The 17,473-nt window shown below is 38.1% G+C and overlaps 1 protein-coding gene across 1 annotated transcript; it reads right to left on the minus strand.

The window, feature by feature from the left end:
- Positions 1 to 11,545: 11,545 nt before the first annotated feature.
- LOC121520504 (sorting nexin-16-like) lies at positions 11,546 to 16,504 on the minus strand. The gene is made up of 6 exons (XM_041803979.1): positions 15,992 to 16,504; positions 15,599 to 15,685; positions 13,765 to 13,913; positions 13,597 to 13,666; positions 13,370 to 13,506; positions 11,546 to 13,292 (listed from the first exon to the last, which is right to left on the minus strand). Exons 1-6 carry the CDS (start codon positions 16,283 to 16,285, stop codon positions 13,064 to 13,066), a joined length of 966 nt encoding a protein of 321 aa, XP_041659913.1. The 5' UTR covers positions 16,286 to 16,504; the 3' UTR covers positions 11,546 to 13,063.
- Between the last annotated feature and the right edge of the window lie 969 nt (positions 16,505 to 17,473).

Raw genomic sequence — 17,473 nt, forward strand, 5'->3', positions numbered from 1 at the left:
CTACAGCTTGCTGCAGTATAGGTGTTAGGGGCTGATCTCAAAAGGCAAAACGTTTCATTAAAGGACATAATATTTTTAGAGGGATATGTTAATCAGACCAAAATATTGATTTTATTGCAGTTATCTGCAATGTTCGGCCCCCACAGCGCCTGTTCAAAAAAATCTGGCCCTTGGCAAATGGATTTGATGACCCCTGTCATAGACTATGTTAAGGCCATGCATCGACAGTTTTCTTTATCCTGAACCTACCTAAACGGTGCCTGAACCTTTTTTTTTTTTAAGTTTTAAAAAGTTTAAATTTAGAGAATAAAAGGTGGAATGTAGAGAATGAAAGTTTGAATATATACAATAAAAGTCTGAATAAAGAAAATATAAGTTTCAATACAGAAACTAGGACTTTAAATGTAAAGCAGATAGAAGAGTCTTAAATGAAGAAACTATAAAAAAAACACCTTTAAAGGGCAACAATATTACTTCTATTTTCCAAACTCACTGATCCTTTCCATGCTGGTCAAGTGTTAATGTTGCCATGGTTACCTGCAGTTACCATGGCTGGAATAATCCTACTTTTATCACCCCTTGGTTTTTACTTGCCCTCTAACAAGGTCTGCTCTGATAAATTAAGTGAAGACGTTTGTTTATGGACTATGGATAAGTTGGGCCTCAATTGCTGTTCAGTATGAAAGGTGAAGTACAGTTTAACATAAAGCATGGTAAATAGTGACAACTTCAAATTTCTTCTTCAGTTTCAGGGTCCATGCTGTGGTGCATGTTGGACAACAGTCTGAGATAAAAGGAAGATTGTCTTTGGCCAGCCTGGGTGGGAAAGCATGTTCTCTCTGCTGTAGCAATGGAAAACAAGCACAGTACGTGGTGTATTACGGTAGGTACTTATGTCCAGCTTGTATCTTTAATATATAGTTAGGCTTTCAAATGTTTTTGTGACAGCTACTTACATAAGAACAATAAAAGTCACAGTAGGGAAAAATTGTGCGGCAGACACGGACCCCTGTGGCATTTTTGTTGGCTTGTACACTATGTTCCTTTTAAATGTGCTTCTCTTTTATTATTCCCACATATTGATGTAAAGGGAGGTCAGGTACAGGTTTACACCCTAACAACCTGCTGGAAAGTCAGTGAATGTCTGTTACTTTTACACGTACTTAATGACAGCCAGGCCTAAAACATATTTGGAAAGTGTTTGAAAACCTTAATGAAAGGTCTAGAGGGAGTCTAGATGTGCAAAAAGAAACCGTGATTCACGTTTATAGTCTGAACATTCACTATCCCTTGAAATAACTTATCCTGATCTTCCTGGTGAGTCTAATACAACTGGTGATTTTATGCTGTCTGGGCCTTTGAACAATGAAGATATAATAATTCACTATGATGCATGAATCATTTTCTCTTTTATGACTGACTACCCCACCCTCCACACTTGGAGACATAGGTGGCATACCCAGCTGGTTTTATGTCGACCTTAGCATATAACTTACACATCAGGTGCTTTCATTCTGTAGTTTTACTTGAAAATTAGAAAAATATGTGTGACTTTTTATGATTACACCACCAAATATCTAATATAATTCAGACATTGGCTATTATCTAAGGCTGAAATGTTTCCCTTTATATTTTCTATAAAAAATATTTGATATAATAAAGACCCACATGATCATGATAAACATGTTCATTGAAACCTATAGAAAAATGCTCTGTTTTAGAGAATATTTAATTAAATATATTACTTTTTGAATGTATGTGGACTCAAGGTCATTTATATTTGGTCTACATTCTTGTAATAAGGAAATTAAATTGTAACCACTTAATGCCGCACACATGGGGCTTATTGAGGGTCCAAGCTTCAAGTGTACTGATCCAAATATGATTCAATTTCCTCACGTTTGATTACATCTGTGTGTGATCAGTGTGGCTTGTCAACAACAGGCGAAGCAAACCCTGCTTTTGCAACACGTCTCAACATGCAAAGTGTGTTAGAGCTTATGTTTGCAGACACCAGAAATTCAACATTCAGGAAAAATAGGTTATGAACTTGGGAGTGACTACAAGATCAAAAGTGGCATCTAGCAGGCAAGTTATGGAGCAGTGGCAGGTGACTGTACTTCAGTGACATGTTCGTTATCCTTAACCTAGCAAAGCCCGTGGATTGGCCAAATTTCATGTCTGTTATCAGTCAGACCAATCTTGAAAAGCTCCAATCTGAAATGTTTGTGCTTGCTCTGTAAACTAACTGGACCAATAAGGGTCATTTAAGGAGATCAAGGTGGTAGCTAACAGCATGGGCTAGTCAGACTGAAAGCTGGTAAACAATGGCTGCTGCCAGTGAAGCGATTAGCTTTGATATAGCTACAGAAATGAACATTTCTTTAGTTCCAAGATCTGTACTGAACTCTTTTCTAGGCAGAGAAGATGTCTGTTCTGCCAACCCACATGGTATTACTGGTATGATCTAGTTATACTGCAAGCTGATAAACAATGGCTACTGCCAATGAAGTGATTGGCTCAAATTTAGCTAAAGTAGCAGTTCTTATCAGAACTGCACAACATTTTCTTATTAAATGAAGAGCAGAGAACCACACTGAAAGCTTTTCTCTGTGAAAAAGATGTTTTTGTTCTTCTCCTGACCGGCTGTAGCTTTAGTTTTATTCACTTACTTGCTCCACAATTAGTAATCAGTGACTGAACAGCAAACAGGTATTTGAAGCTGCTGGTTCCTCTGGAGTCCCAGTAGCCTTTCGATGCAGGATCCTTCAAAAGCTTGCTGATGTGGGTAAAGCTGTATATTAGCCACTCCTAACCAATGCCCAATGAAGAAACGCTTGCAGTGGGCTCAGAAATATATGAAGACTGTTTTTTAAACAATTTTATTCACTGATGAATGCCGTACTGCGTTGGATGGTCCTGATGGATGGGGTTTTAGATGGTTGGTGGGTGGCCACCATGTCCCAACAAAGTTGCAACGTCAGCAAGAAGGTGGTGGAGTGACGTTTTAGGCTGAAATCATAGGAAGTGGGTTAGGAGGTGCCCTGAAAGTGTCAAAATAACCTCAGCAAAATATGTGGAGCTCCTTGCTGCCCATATCCTGCAATGGTATAAAAAGGAGAACCGTGCCTTTCAGAGTAAAATCCTTTTCATGCAAGACAACGCACCATTCCATGCTACAAAAAACACTCAGGCCTTGGCTGCTATGGGCATAAGGAGGAAATGTCATGGTGTGGCCACCATCATCACCTGGCCTTAACCCTATTGAGAATCTGTGGAGCATGCTTAAAAGGAAGCTCTGTGAGGGTGGACAGCAGTTTACCTCACAACAGCAGCTCTGGGAGGCAATTCTGACATCCTCTAAGGAAGTACAGGCAGGAGCTATACATGGACTTACAAGTTCAATGGAGGAGAGAGTTGTAAAAGTGATATCAAAGAAGGGCTCCTATGTTAAAATGGAACTTATTTCGTAAAGATGTTTTTGATTGAAATAGCTTTGATTGAAAAAAAGAAATATCTCCTAATGCAAAAAAATTACAAAAGATTTCTGTTTTTCATCCTCTAGAAACTACTGAGTGTTTTAAAACTCTGTTTTTTGGAATATTGCATTTTAAGTTGCAAAAAAATTCATTGTCATTATTGGTAATTTTGTCAAATAAAATCCAGATTGCAATATAATTGTTGAGGAATGAAAAATTCAATTAACTGCCAATTCTATAGACTATTAAGGAAAAAATGAACAAAAACAGTATGTGGATAACACTTTAGAACACTGTATTCAGCCTCCAGAGAATATACCATGGATGGAAATACTCTGTAATGCATTACCCCAAACACCCTCTCAAGGAACATGGAATAATTCACTGAAAATGCCTGATAAAACAGCTGTCTGTGGCTAGTAGTGTTAGTAAAATCTGCTCTTCTTCTTGTCTCATGCTGTCAGTTTCGTGGTGAACCCCATTCCCTGAGGCAGCAGAAGTGAGGAATTCTAAAGGCCCATTTTAAGGTGAACTGTATGAGAGATGATCTTTCATGTCTTATAATACAGGACATTTTTCCTTTGCTGGATGGGCTGCATTGGAATAACTAGCCCTTCCAATAAGGGGAATGAATGTACATTATTCCTGCCTCTCCTGGCACCACTACACTATGGATTAAAAGCATGAATTTTTGTCTTTATTGACAACATTAGTGTAACAGAGATGTTTCAAAAAGAATGACTGCTGGAAGTTTGATATTATCTCTGTTATGACGAAATAGTAATTTCTTACACCACTGCTGTTGATATTAGTGTTACAGTCTATGGATAATGCGAGAGTGCTCATAGCAAAGCTATTCCCAGCTAAAAAGAGATGCCTTGCCACTGTGGCCAGTCTGAATAATTGATAACAAAGACTTTGAATCATATTGAATCACATATTGAATCATAAAAAAAAGTTGCCCTTGAAAAAAAAAATCCCTAAAAGTGATATCCTTTAAGTCTACCCTCAGTAGGATGTGCCCAAACACCTCCAAAGAAAAATGCCTTGGAGACCTTCTGATCAGATGCCAGAACCATCTTAAATGACTCTGATGCACAGGACCAGTGCCTCTATGCTTCTTGTTGTCTGAACTCCTCACTCTATCTCTACAGCTGAGCCCAGCCACCCACTGGAGAAAACTCATTTCAACTGCTGGTTTCATTCTTTCAGTCATTACCCAAAGCCCATGACCGTAGGTGAGGGTAGGATAAAAGATTCCCTGTCTTCCAGCCTGACTCCGTCTTCACCACGACAGTCTGGCAAACCACCTGCAATACTGCTATCAGTCTCATTCATACAAAAAAGTAGTCAGCCCTTTGACAGCTGCATCTCATATATACTTTTATTTGTCCTTTAATTTTTTGGGGGGCTGTTTTGTTATGTTAATTTCATACAAATGCTATTCATTTTTGACAAATATTCCCAGTGTGGTGTAAATCAAAAAAGCTCTTTCTCACAATAAGCTTCACCTCCAGTAAAGATGTCTGCCTTTCTGCAAAGCCACTGCTGATAAAATCTATTCAATGAAAGCCACATGGGCCGCATAGAGTACGGTGTTTAGCATAATAAGGGATATTTCAGCAAAAAGGTTCCTGTGAGTAGATCCAATTTGAAATTCAGTATGATATCAAAAAACACGAACAGAACATGGTCATGTTTATAACTTTTGGCTCAGAAAGAAGGCAGGATCGGTTACCATCTGGAAGTTTCTTAAAACAGACTTTTAAGTTCTGATTTTTATTTCATTTCTGAGAAACAAGGAAAATAAATTATATCCAGCCAGTGTATCATGTAGTGTTCACTGTATGTGCACACGACAACAATACAAAGGCAGCATGATACACCTAAAATTCTAAACGTGTAGGTTGAAGGTTAATGGAGGCTCAACAATTTGCCTGAAAATCTCCCACCTGTTATAAATGGACCCAACATGAGGACCTTCATCATGGGCAAAACACTTATCACCATTGGCAGTGAAGCCTTCAATGATGGAATGGTCTCTGTGCATTTGTGCAGCTGGGAGCTGTGGTCTGGGTTGACTTAAATGTGAACAAAGTACTCATACACCAACAACTTGTGCTGCACTACAATTATGCCCGAGCAACATTAATCTTCCACAGGCTGAAGCATGTAGCCTGAGAACAAAACAAATGTCCCAGGCTTTACCTCCTGTTTAGGATTGATAAAGAGTCCTGATTTTGGATGGTATGTTCAGCAAAATATGCACTCACTCTCAAACAATGGCTCCTTGTGGAGTCATTTGTGAGGAGACAGATCCAAATTGTCTGCGAAGTTGTTTGTAAATCTTTGTGTTCTGACACATTTTGGCATATTGATGGGGAAAGTGAAGGGTCATGCCCTTGCAGACCTTTGGCTCTGTATTCATTCATTTTCCTTGTCCTGACTTTTGTTTTCTCTTCAAGTGTGTCAAATTGCTGCAGTAGAGAGGAGGGAAAAACGGAGAACCACATCAGAGTGTTTCAGTTTTTTTGTTACCCTGTAAAGCCAATGGATTGGCCAGATTCCATGTATATCATCAGGTAGATCCATCCTGCCAAGCCCCTTTCGTAAACAGCTGTGCCTTGTCTGAGAACAGAGGGAAGAATCATCATTTGAGTAACACAAGGCAGGGGCTGCAGGGGGATTTAATGTACTGCAAGCCGGTAGACTAGCAATCGGTGCAGCAGGTAGCTCAGCTGTTGTAGTATAGCACAGGGTGCCATCTGTCGGAGCCGATGGTGGAAATTCCCCCCTTTTGCTTCTGATATCCTCCTCTTCGATGATAATTTTTTTTCTCTGGGCTGGATGTATTTTATCCTTGCTTCTGCTTGGGCTGAATGCATCCAACTCTTTAACAGTGGTGGTCAGCATTCCTAGTGTGACGGAACCATGGGCGTAGCACAGAGGGGGGAAAGGGTACTGATTACCCGGGTCCACAGTAGAGTGTGGAACCTTGGGAAGTCTGCAATGAAGAGTGTTATTTATTTTTTCTTACTAATTAGTGTCATTATTGAATAAAAAGCAACTGAGTTGGTTAACAGACTGAAATTTGTATCAAATAGAGTGGAATAAATTACTGGGGGGCCCCTGCTCCTCCCTAAAAATGTTAAAATAGTATAGTCCAGCGCTGCAAAATAATGCAAGTAAATTTAATTTAGCCATAGTAAAAATATTGCTCATACACTGGGAAATTATGGTTCAGAAATACATTTAAATGCATCAATAATTGGCTGCATCCCCTTCTTTTCTCACACTGGTGACTGAAATTGTTATTTATATTGATAGTTTATATTTTATATTTTGATGGGGGAAAGCCACTGAGGCCCTGTTTACACAACGCTCTGTTTTGTTTTCCATCTTCATTTTCAAATAGTTCCACGTGCAGATGGCAGTGTTTTTAAACAACCACGCAAACAAGATCACAGGAAACACCAAAAACACTGTGGATTACATGCCAGGCCAGTAGTTGGTGGTGTGGTTATGCAATGAACCAAACATGCATGCATTAAGAGCCTTCCATCCTCACAGCATCCACTTGCGCATGTGTAAAAAACCCTAATTGCACATGGTAAAAATTTTGCAGTGATGTCACCTTCAGCGCGCAACACAGCTGCTCAGATGGGCTGAGTGGCAAAACGGTCTGAAACACTGCTAGCTGCTCTATTAGAAACGGAAGAAAAACTAAGAAAAACAGACTAATATCTGCTTGAATTAGGGATATTTGGATTCAACAGAGCTCCATACCGCACACATGGCGCATGGTTGCGCGATTATGGCGTCACTTGGCATGGCATGGTGCTGTTTCCGTCACCCACAGATGGCTGATAAACCTTACATTCACTTAGTTTTGTACTTCTCTCACTACAACCTGATGATTAATGGAAAAAGTGAGTAGATATATATTCATCATCAACTGTGTCTCATGATGGAGAGGAGATGCTAGCGATCTAAAAATAGCTGGTGGTAAAAACTCCAGCAGAACTTTAGTTCTGTTTCTGTTACGACACAAAACTGGATAAAAACAATAGTGATGGACTGTCAGGCATCCATGTAATCAATGATAATTGCATCACTTTGTACTAAATGTCCGCTAAAATTTTAACAGAAGAGAGGAAGGAAAAACGCGAGCTGCAGTCACAGGGCGAGAGGAGCAGTTGGGCTGTGTGTGTGTGTGTGTGTGTGTGTGTGTGTGTGTGACAGAGAGGAGAGATAGTTTATGTGTCCCTGAATGTGGGTCGGTCTGGCATTAATCATTAACTAACTAACTAACATTAGCTTGTTGAATGAGTGAGTGACAAATGTTTATAAGTTATCATAATATCAATAATGCTAAGGAGCTGAGGCTTACCTGTGACTTCTCTGGGATAAAATAATTTCAAGAGGACATAATAAGAAGCAGAATCCCACTATAAAAGTATTTCATTTAAATCATATCCCCAGGTTGCTGTCATTAGTATGATCTTTAAGTGTTTATGTATGTTTGTGAGAAGGGAGGCAAAGTAAAAACATAAAAAGTATCATTTTAATTTTTTTTCAAATCATTTATTTCTTGTGTTTATTCTGTGGCATGTTCAAGTTATTTAATTTAACAGAGCTCATAAAAATGTAGTTTTCTTTTAGTTTAAGGAATATAGAAATCTGAACTCTAACATTATTTTGACAGCTTTGGAATATCCATGTTCAGTATTTTATCAAGGGACACCCCTTGCAGCTTAAGGATCTTTGTTTACCTATTTTTTGTATATTTTTGTCCTTTATTACAAGAGCTGTATTTTATTTGTCTTTTAGCTCGAGCTGTGTCTCTGAGGATTCAAACTGAAAGGAATTGTATTCAAATACCAAGGTCAAAGGCTGAACATAATTAAAGGCTTCGTGAAACATCAGTACGCTTCATCATTGTCTGGCTGGGGTTTAGCTACACTAAGTAGCTGTTTGCTCAGCCGGCTTGATGTTTTAAAAGAAAGGCTGTGTGACATTAATACATGCAGGTTTTCTCAGTTTAGAGGGTACGGGGTAGCACTTTGACAAGCCTTCTGTTTACATTATTAACAACTGACTGGAACATATCAGTGACCTAACAGAGTCTGAGCTTACAGTCTTGAGCATGAAGTTAGAAGAAATAGCAGCTATGTGAATATGGTCAGTCATTCAATATTTTTGTTCAAGAGGTAACACAGTGTAAGCCCCTCTCATATCCCGTTTTATGTTTAAGCCCTTGGTAAGTCTATTTTGTCTGTTTTGTTGCTGTGTACCTTTTGTCCCCTGATGCGAGGTTGCTCTAGGTTATTGTCCGCTGCAGAGAAAAGGATTCAGTCCAAACTTTCTGTAACATAAGCTTTCAATTTGCAGATGTGGATCAGAGTCAGTCGTCCACTGATTGCAGTGTTGGCTGGTTGATTGATTGAGTGTATGTGTGTGTATGACGTTTTTTGGCATCCACACCTCTATCTTTACATCTGTAGGAATTTTCAGCACATCTGACATCATAAAGGGAACATTATCTGGATTTGCAATGTGTTAAGCCTCTAATTATGTATACCATGGCTCAGAACGAGGACACCACACAAGATGAAAAGAACTTTTGCACAGGCTTTATTGTAAAGATTAACATCCCTAAATGTGCAAAATAACAGGAATTGACTATCGGAATCAGGGAGGATTGGAGACCCTAGCCAAATGTACAAACGATGAGAGGGTGCTTGACCCACCTTAGATTTTTCATTCATCAGAAAAATCTTGCAAACATTGTAAAATAGTGTTTATCTTTTCACATTGCACTGACCATGATTTTAGTGGCTGCATTTTGACTACACACACACCTACACACCAACTCCTCAACACACACATTCACACCACACTGTGACATCCCTAGAACACACCCAAATAATGTTTGCCCTAAATATGGATTAAATTGGCCTTCAGTGCTTGATATAATATGATAATATAAAAATGTTGACATGGCCTCTCAATGGTGCATATATAGTATATGAGAAAATATCACCACCTAGTAAAAAACAATAAAAAATATTTTTTAAGGGATTTCAACACCAAGAACTGAAAAAATAGAAATAGATCAAAATGCAATGGAAGTGTATTAAAAAAATATTTTTAAATGGGAGTCAATGGGGTTAAAATACCTTCAGGGACACAGGTGTGACTGTTTTTTTACACAGTGAATTAAAGACTTAAAAAAATTTTTTTTTTCTTAAATACCAAAATTTATCCCAAAATACACACCCTAAGCAAAATGTATGCCATATGCATCAACACAACCAAAGTTATCCACAAAGAAAGCCAAAAAAGGTAAATAAATACCCTGAGGGACACAGAAAAATCAATTAATGGCAATGTGTGAATAATTAATTCACATCTTAGGTGAACTAAACATGCAGGACAATCCTGTCTTTGGTTATAGCACAGGATGGTTATCTTTTGCTGGATGGGCCACTAAAATGTGTGGGGGATAAATTAAGAGTATACCGGCTTCAATCAATGGTCTGTTCAACTGTATTTTCAAGGAAAGAAGGTCTAAGTTCATAGTTTAGAGATATAGACACAAATGGGAGTTTGGGGAGAACAGAACATTCAGTTTTCAATTCCTGCCTGATTCAGGTACAGCTGCTTTCAGCCCTAAACAGTGGAAACACTACCACCTGCTGGTCAAAGTTTGTCAATGCACCAAAAGTCTGGAGAACACAACACCTTTTCACAGTTTAACCCTGAGATTAACCTTGCAAAACAGATGGATACACCCGTTTCCTTGTTTCTCACTGGTGAATCCATCTTGCAAAGCTCCCGTCTGAGCCATTTGGGCCCGGTTAGAAAGTGACAGGACCAATCGGTGACAAGGGGCAGTACTTTCAGGCGCGACAGAGTCGTGACGTAAGCGTAAGGATGTGTGAAACAAATCCATCTGGCGTGTCAGGTTACCCTGAGATGGTGTTGAGGCCATTTTGTAACTTTTCTGGTCATTTTTTGTTGTGTTTTTGATTATTTTGACTGTGTTGATGTTAAAAACATACATTTTGGTGTTTTTTTTTTTCTTTTTTTTTCCCCCAGTAGAGTTTAAAATCTTGATATCAGAACTTGTTACGGGTCAGTAATAAGTTCTGTAAACTTTTTAAAATACACTTTATGGTATTTGTGACCAAAAAAAATCCCCAATGAAACCCATTAAAATCAAATTTTGATCCCCCAGCTATTGCACTTAAAAAAGAACATACATGCATTTTATGATACTCAGCTTTCATTTCTGAGTTATTGCTTAAAATTAGCAGTTTTTCCTGTTCTTCACCAAATGCCATTTTCCTATATTTGGCACAGAGGGAAATTGCATGCTTTTTTGCTGTTTTTCTACAGGGGTACTATTGTCAAAATATATTAAAATATTAAAATTTTATAAATGCATGATAATCAAAATTGTTCATTATTAACATATTCAAGGCTATGATAATCCCTTAAAAGACATTCAATTTGCATGTGGTAGAAAAAAATACAGCTTTTGTGGGGGGTTTCACATTGCAAAATTAATATTATTTTTATTATTATTATTATTATTATTTATTTATTTATTTTTTTTTTTTTAATTATTTTCATTATTATTACCCTTGCCAAGGAACATAACTCAAAAAGTTATGGACAGATCTTGATGAAATTTTCAGGAAATGTCAGAAATAGCATAACGAAGAACTGATCAGATTTTGGGAGTGATCCAGATCACCGTCTGGATTTAGGAATTTTTTTTTAAGGATTCTTTACTATTGGGAGATAGGGCTAATGGCTGAGGTCTGCACTGTTACCACTTTACACCAGGAGATGGCGGACATGAGTAACTTGAATCCCAGCAGCATTTTACGTGTGTTTCTATTAAAAGTTTTGGAGTTTATAGAGTTTGAAAGACGCACGCGTAGTCGAGGAGACGAGTTGGAGCGTAACAGAGAGAAAGCGAATTGTAGTGAGAATACTCACAATGCTGGGAGGAATAGAGGATTATTCACCCTCTGCCATGACTTCCAGTTGTCCAGTGAGACCATGGGTGAGACTTCCAGTGCATCTGTTTGCACCGGCAGGCAATGCTTTTGCCATGACAGTCCACCCATAGCAAAGCCAATACTTTACCTCAGCATGTTTCCAAGTGCTTTTACAGTCATTATTATTATTATTATTTTTTATTTCAGTATCCAGTTCAGATCCTCACAGGTTTCCTGTTAATCTCATCCTGCATACTTCAGTCTCCTCCTCCACGCCACCTCATTGGTTCCTGGTCCAGCTTCTGGACCAGTGTCTAGACTCCATAGAGGTTATGCTGTTCCTGCTGTTTGCCTCACTACCCCTTCAAGCATACATGAAGTCATCACAATGGGGTCTAATCACCAAAGACTTGCACATTTCTCTTTCATTAAGTTTGTAAAATAAATTATTGTTAAACTGGGGTCCATTTTTGGACACAAACAGCCTGAGTGCAACAATTTATTAAAATCTTGAAGAAAAAAAATGAATAATGAATAAAAATGACAGTTTTTATTCATTTTTAACATTACCAAGGCTATAACAATCCCCTTCAAGGAAATTCAATTTGCATGTAGTAAAAGAAATATTTCATTTTTTAATTAATTAATTAATTAATTAATTAATTAATTAATTTATTTATTTATTATTTTACATTACAAACATCAGGATTTTGCACTTAAACTGACATTTCTAAAAATTTGCAAAGGCTAAAAAATCATTTAATCACTTTTTTTTTTAATTTAAATGTAAAGCAGCAGGATGAGTGATGGCACTATACTCCAAATTATTTCATGACTTTTATTTTGTCGCCATGAGAAATTTTTATATTGTTTTTGGTTTTAGCTTTATTCAAAGGAAATCATCAGCAGTGGCTCTCAACTGGTGGATGGGTACCCAAAAATAGGTCAGGGAGCTGTTTTCAGTGGGCAAATAAACTCTGATGTATGGAAGCCCTATGAGGACATTCGGTACATTCATATTTGTTAAATGTGTTGTGGAGGTCTTGACTCATTTTTTCATCCTGGATAAAAAAAACAAACAAAAAAAAAAACGGTTTTCCCATGATGATGTGCCTGTTTCTTGAGATCTCTAGATATTATTAAGAGAGGAATAATTTAATTATAAAATATATGCACATCATCATGGTACCTGTAGTGATACACTTTTTAATTATGATTTGTTCTGTCATTTTTCTTTGTTTAATCATGTATTTTGTTCCATGTAAGGTTCAACCTTTTTTTTATATTGTTTTGTTAATTGTCCTTGTTGAAAGTTATATGTATATTTGTGTATATTGCCCCTTGAATTGTGTATGACGGAGCTGCTGTTTTAATGCAAAACAATTTTCAGATCTTGCATCTGACAATAAAGTATTATCAATCAATCAATCAATCAATCAATCAAACTGCAACATTTTCATTAAATAAATAAAAGTGGTCGAAACTCCGATATTTAGGTGGCAGTTACTCACAAAAGCGGTACAGGGTCCTGAGGATAGACCAAATGGAAACCACTGCTTTAATAATAGAAAATTAGTACCAGTAACATAATGGGTAAATATAGGAGGCTGTTTCATGGCTGAATTCTTGGTCAGCTTCAGTAATAGACATTCCTCTGCCATCAGCAGAATCTCCACTTCTATTTGTGTTTGTTTTCTCTGATCCATTAGCATCTGTTTCTCCGTCTTTGTGAGTGTTTGTGTCTGTGGTTATCGTTTCTGTCAGTTGATCTTCCAGTCTCATAGAAGAAAGAGTCAGGGATCTGTGTAAGAGGAAATCATTTCACTATGGTGGGAAGTCCATTTTTGTTTTATTTTGCTGTAAATCAAAGCTCCTTACCTGGCTTTCTTTACCAGGACACTGAGGTGATTGTCTTTCTCTTCTAGGATCTTCTTCAAAGCATCAACTTCTCTCTGATTATCAAGGAGCTCCCTCTGGAGACGATGGTTTGTCTCCTCCAGAGTCTCACAAAAAGCCTGAAACCAAATGAAAAGCTGTTAAGAAACCAGACAATTACCTTGACTTTTAGCCCTTATGTGAATATTATTGTACAGCCATGCCCTCACCCTGCTCTCCACCAGACTGTCGAATGGACCCGGTGGGTCAGCCAAACACAGGAAGCGCCTGACTGCATCGCTGAGGGGAAAAACAGATAACAAACTTCAAATAAAACAAGGCAGAGAGAGAAATATATCAACATTTATATTTTAATAAATAAATATTATAAAGCTCACCTCTTGACAGCTTCTTTGTGCAATGTTAAGCTATGCAGGAAGCTCTGCAGGCCTCCAAGCCGCTCCTCCAGAAACTCCTCATCATAGTTGTCTCTGAACCAGCGCTTAGGAGGCAAGGCCAGAGAACAGCCAGGGTACAGCTCCTTAAGCTTTGAACAAAAGATTCACAAAAGGGAAGGAAATAAAAGAAGCTGCACCTAACAATTTAAAAATTAAACAATATAAAAGACAAAAATGCAATGAATGTGCCAATGAGCATTAGACAACAGCTGTCCTTTATGTGAACACTGAATTTACACATTTTGTTTTATATTTTTGTTTGTAGTAATAAGAATAACTAGGGCTGCAAGCAGCACTGAGGGGCCCTCCAACCCACCACATGTGGGGCTGTGATGCCACCACTGGATGTTGGTACACTGTGCAGTGTGCTGCTGCACAGCAGAGAGACCATGCAGATCCTCCCAGGACTGCCAGTGAATAAAAATAATTAGCTTATTGCATTTTGTATATGAGGTAGTGCAGGCTGTCAACACTAGGTGGCAGTATGAAAAAGGAAGATGCTGATATATAAAACTGATCAGGTCAGGGCAGATATGTTCATACTGTAGAATTTAAAGGAGATTTGACATTTTATGTAAGAGGAGCTATCAGATTCTTACAGTAGGTAGTGCTACATCAAAACCATGAAATTAATATTTTAAAGTGCAAGGGGGCAGACTCTGTCAAATCTGAGTTAGGCTAACTTCCTGTCTGTCTGAAATGGCAAGATATGATGCTCACCATCAGCAGTGAAGCGTCCTTTAATGCAACATGTCAGTGTTGTGGACACATATTGAGGTCTTTATTTCAAAATCTTTATTCCTCTAATGGCTGATAATGACAAGCTACAGTCGGTATGGTCTGGTGAGCATGTAGCCAGTAGCCAGTAGCAGAAGCTTGCATTGCAAAATAGTGCCAAGCACAAAGGCCTTTGAAAATGAAAATAAAAACACATAAAAAAAATATGGATATAGCATACAACTGAGCCAGCACTGTTTTCTTACCTGTTTTTACCTCAAATTTGCTAAATTAAATTAATAATTAATTAGAAACTATACCCTTTAGCTATGCTGTACAGTCTAGCGTCTCCAAGCGTGTCTATTTGAAGGGGCAATGCACAATGAAATCACTAGGGGATAAATCAATATTGCCAATACCTTATACTGTCCCTTGTGTGGTACTGTAGAAATGTGCAAGATGCAAAAATCCAAGACGGCAGAATCCATGGAGCCCCCCCCCCCCCATATATAAATAAAAGGCTTATTCTAAGTTTGTAAAAGTAACATTTATATAGTAAGGTGATTAAACACGTATTTAGATAGGCCTACTTATGAATACTTTTTTTTTTTTTTACCAAATTTGTTCAGCTAAATCTACTAGACTAAGTATTGCATAGTGCACCTTAAAGGCGCAGTGGTGTACTTATCTTACACCACTGTGACTACAGGGGGACATTGCAGTGGCTTAACCAGAGTGTGCTAAGAGGGACAATAAAGGATGGTATTAATCACAATTTGAACAATAAGGCACTAAGTATGGACCTTTAATTAATCACAATTAATGTATTAATGCTAACAGCCCTAGTTACTTTCTATTTCTATAAGTCTGCTTCTTTTGGACTTACTGTGCAGCACTGTCTTAAACTGTTGTTTTTAAAAAGGCTTTATAAATAAGATTAAAAATTTGATCTGATGAAATCCTAACAGGATTTAAATGTAAAATAAACTGCATGTTACTGTTGATGTGCAATGACATTTCCTGCTGCTCAAACAATAAAGGACGTGCACCGTCTCACCTTGTCATTAAGCCGGCAGAAGTCAGTATATCTTCTGAAGATCACCCAGCTGTCTCCTTCAGATGTCGTAACATGGATCTTATAAACCTAACAATCACATAAACACACAAATAGTAAGTAATAGTAAAGCAAAACACCTCTGAAGATGTTAAAATTTTACTTTTTTGTGGCATTCTCAGTGAGAACTTCTCACACTTGAACTTGTGAGTGATTTGGCAGTATTGAGCAGTCAGCACACAACCACCCTTGTTATATAATCTTTTTACTCAGTAGGAGTCATGTGATGCCAGTGTGACATCACATGCATTGCCAAAGTCCATGTGCTTTTAAATCCTTGTACATTCATTCAAAAACAAACTCTGGAGGATTTTAATGAGGAAGTAAAAAACTTACTGTAAATTTTGCCCTCTCCTCCAGGATCTCATAGCCCAGCAGAGTCGGGGTGATGGGTCTCTCCACCCAGCTCTCTCTAACTCTCTCTTCACCCTCCTGCAGTGTTGATGGTCCATCCAGCATATCTCCTGTGGTTCTCCTCCAGAAGTAAGCTAGGGTTTGAGCCCAGGGTCTGACTGCTCTTACACAGGGAACACTTTCTAGAGGAGGGGGCTCAGATTCCTTCTTTGCCCATGATCTGCATGCTCCAGTCCAGTCCACAGCAAACGGGACTGGAACAAAAGGGGTGGCCATCTGAAGGGATTTAGACTAGAAATTTACTCCATGTGACCACAGGAAAAAGAGTTGAGTTGCCAAGTTGCACCAGCTCACAGCAGATAATCCAACATTTTGTGGGTGCTGCAGGTTTGCGTCTTGCATGAGCTGTGCAGGGAGTGTCTCACTGACAGTTGTGCTGGATCATCATAAAGACATAGACACGTTTGTGGGGCCAATGTAAGCAGCATTTAAAACGTGTTGGCTGAACTGTTGACACCCTTTGTGTCACACAGCATGCATCAGAGTACAAAGACTGAATCATGTGCTTCAGTTTGTGTCCTGTCCCTTCAGAGAAACAGAGTACTTCCTCTTTCTATGAAACACACACAAGATGAAAAAAAAAAACCCACAAAAACCTCTGTGAAGAATGAAAGATGCTAAACAACACATGACAAAATATCAAACAATAAAACAATACCAAAAATGTCCAATGGGAGAGAAAGCTAACAACATTATAATATCAGTTAACGTGTTTGTACAGTCACAGCTCACATCAAATGTTACCTGAAGACACTTTACAAAAGAGCATGCTTAGATCATACTCTGTTATATTTTTACAAAGACCCAATCACCATAAGCATAACTCTGACTTTTAATCAGAGGTAATAGTTTATTACATTTACTCATTTTAAAAAGTATAGAGCTCTGAGGACAAAAATTAAGCACTGAATGCCAAAGCCAAACTACCAATTTGTCCAAGACAAGAGACTGGTCAGTAGTTTGGCTTTGAATGAAAGAATGATTGCACATTTCACCCCAAACAGCGGTTGCATTTTACTTCAGGTTCAGTCACACCTTATCATAAACAACCTGGTAAGAGATCCACATTCTCCTGTTGTTATTGTGCATTAAAGAATGATCATTTTTTCACTGTACAAGCCCCTTAGCCAAAACTAGCTACTCAGTGCTTTGAGTAAACTTCAAATGAGCTGCTTTCAATTTTTCTTGAGGATCGATAGACTAGTACTTCGACTCTTACTTCAGTAAATTTTAACCAAAGAAACCATACTTTTACTTGAGTAATACAGTCTTGGACTTTTTCCACCTTTGCTTTTAACTGTCAGAAACCTTAAGAGGAACCAGACCAACTGAAAAAAAAACAAACAAACAAACAAACAAAAAAAAACAAGGAAGATGGCTATCTAGATAGATGGTTGGCTTGTT

Source organism: Cheilinus undulatus, linkage group 13, assembly GCF_018320785.1.
Source record: "Cheilinus undulatus linkage group 13, ASM1832078v1, whole genome shotgun sequence".
In the NCBI taxonomy this organism is placed as follows: domain Eukaryota; kingdom Metazoa; phylum Chordata; class Actinopteri; order Labriformes; family Labridae; genus Cheilinus; species Cheilinus undulatus.

Bases quoted from the DNA above. Each gene is read 5' to 3' on its own strand.
- LOC121520504 (XM_041803979.1), bottom strand. From the start codon at position 16,285: ATGGCCACCCCTTTTGTTCCAGTCCCGTTTGCTGTGGACTGGACTGGA. The intron at 13,667-13,764 runs GTGAGCTTTATA...TTTTCCCCTCAG, and splicing joins CACAAAGAAGCTGTCAAGAG to CGATGCAGTCAGGCGCTTCC. The intron at 13,507-13,596 runs GTGAGGGCATGG...ATTTGGTTTCAG, and splicing joins ACAGTCTGGTGGAGAGCAGG to GCTTTTTGTGAGACTCTGGA.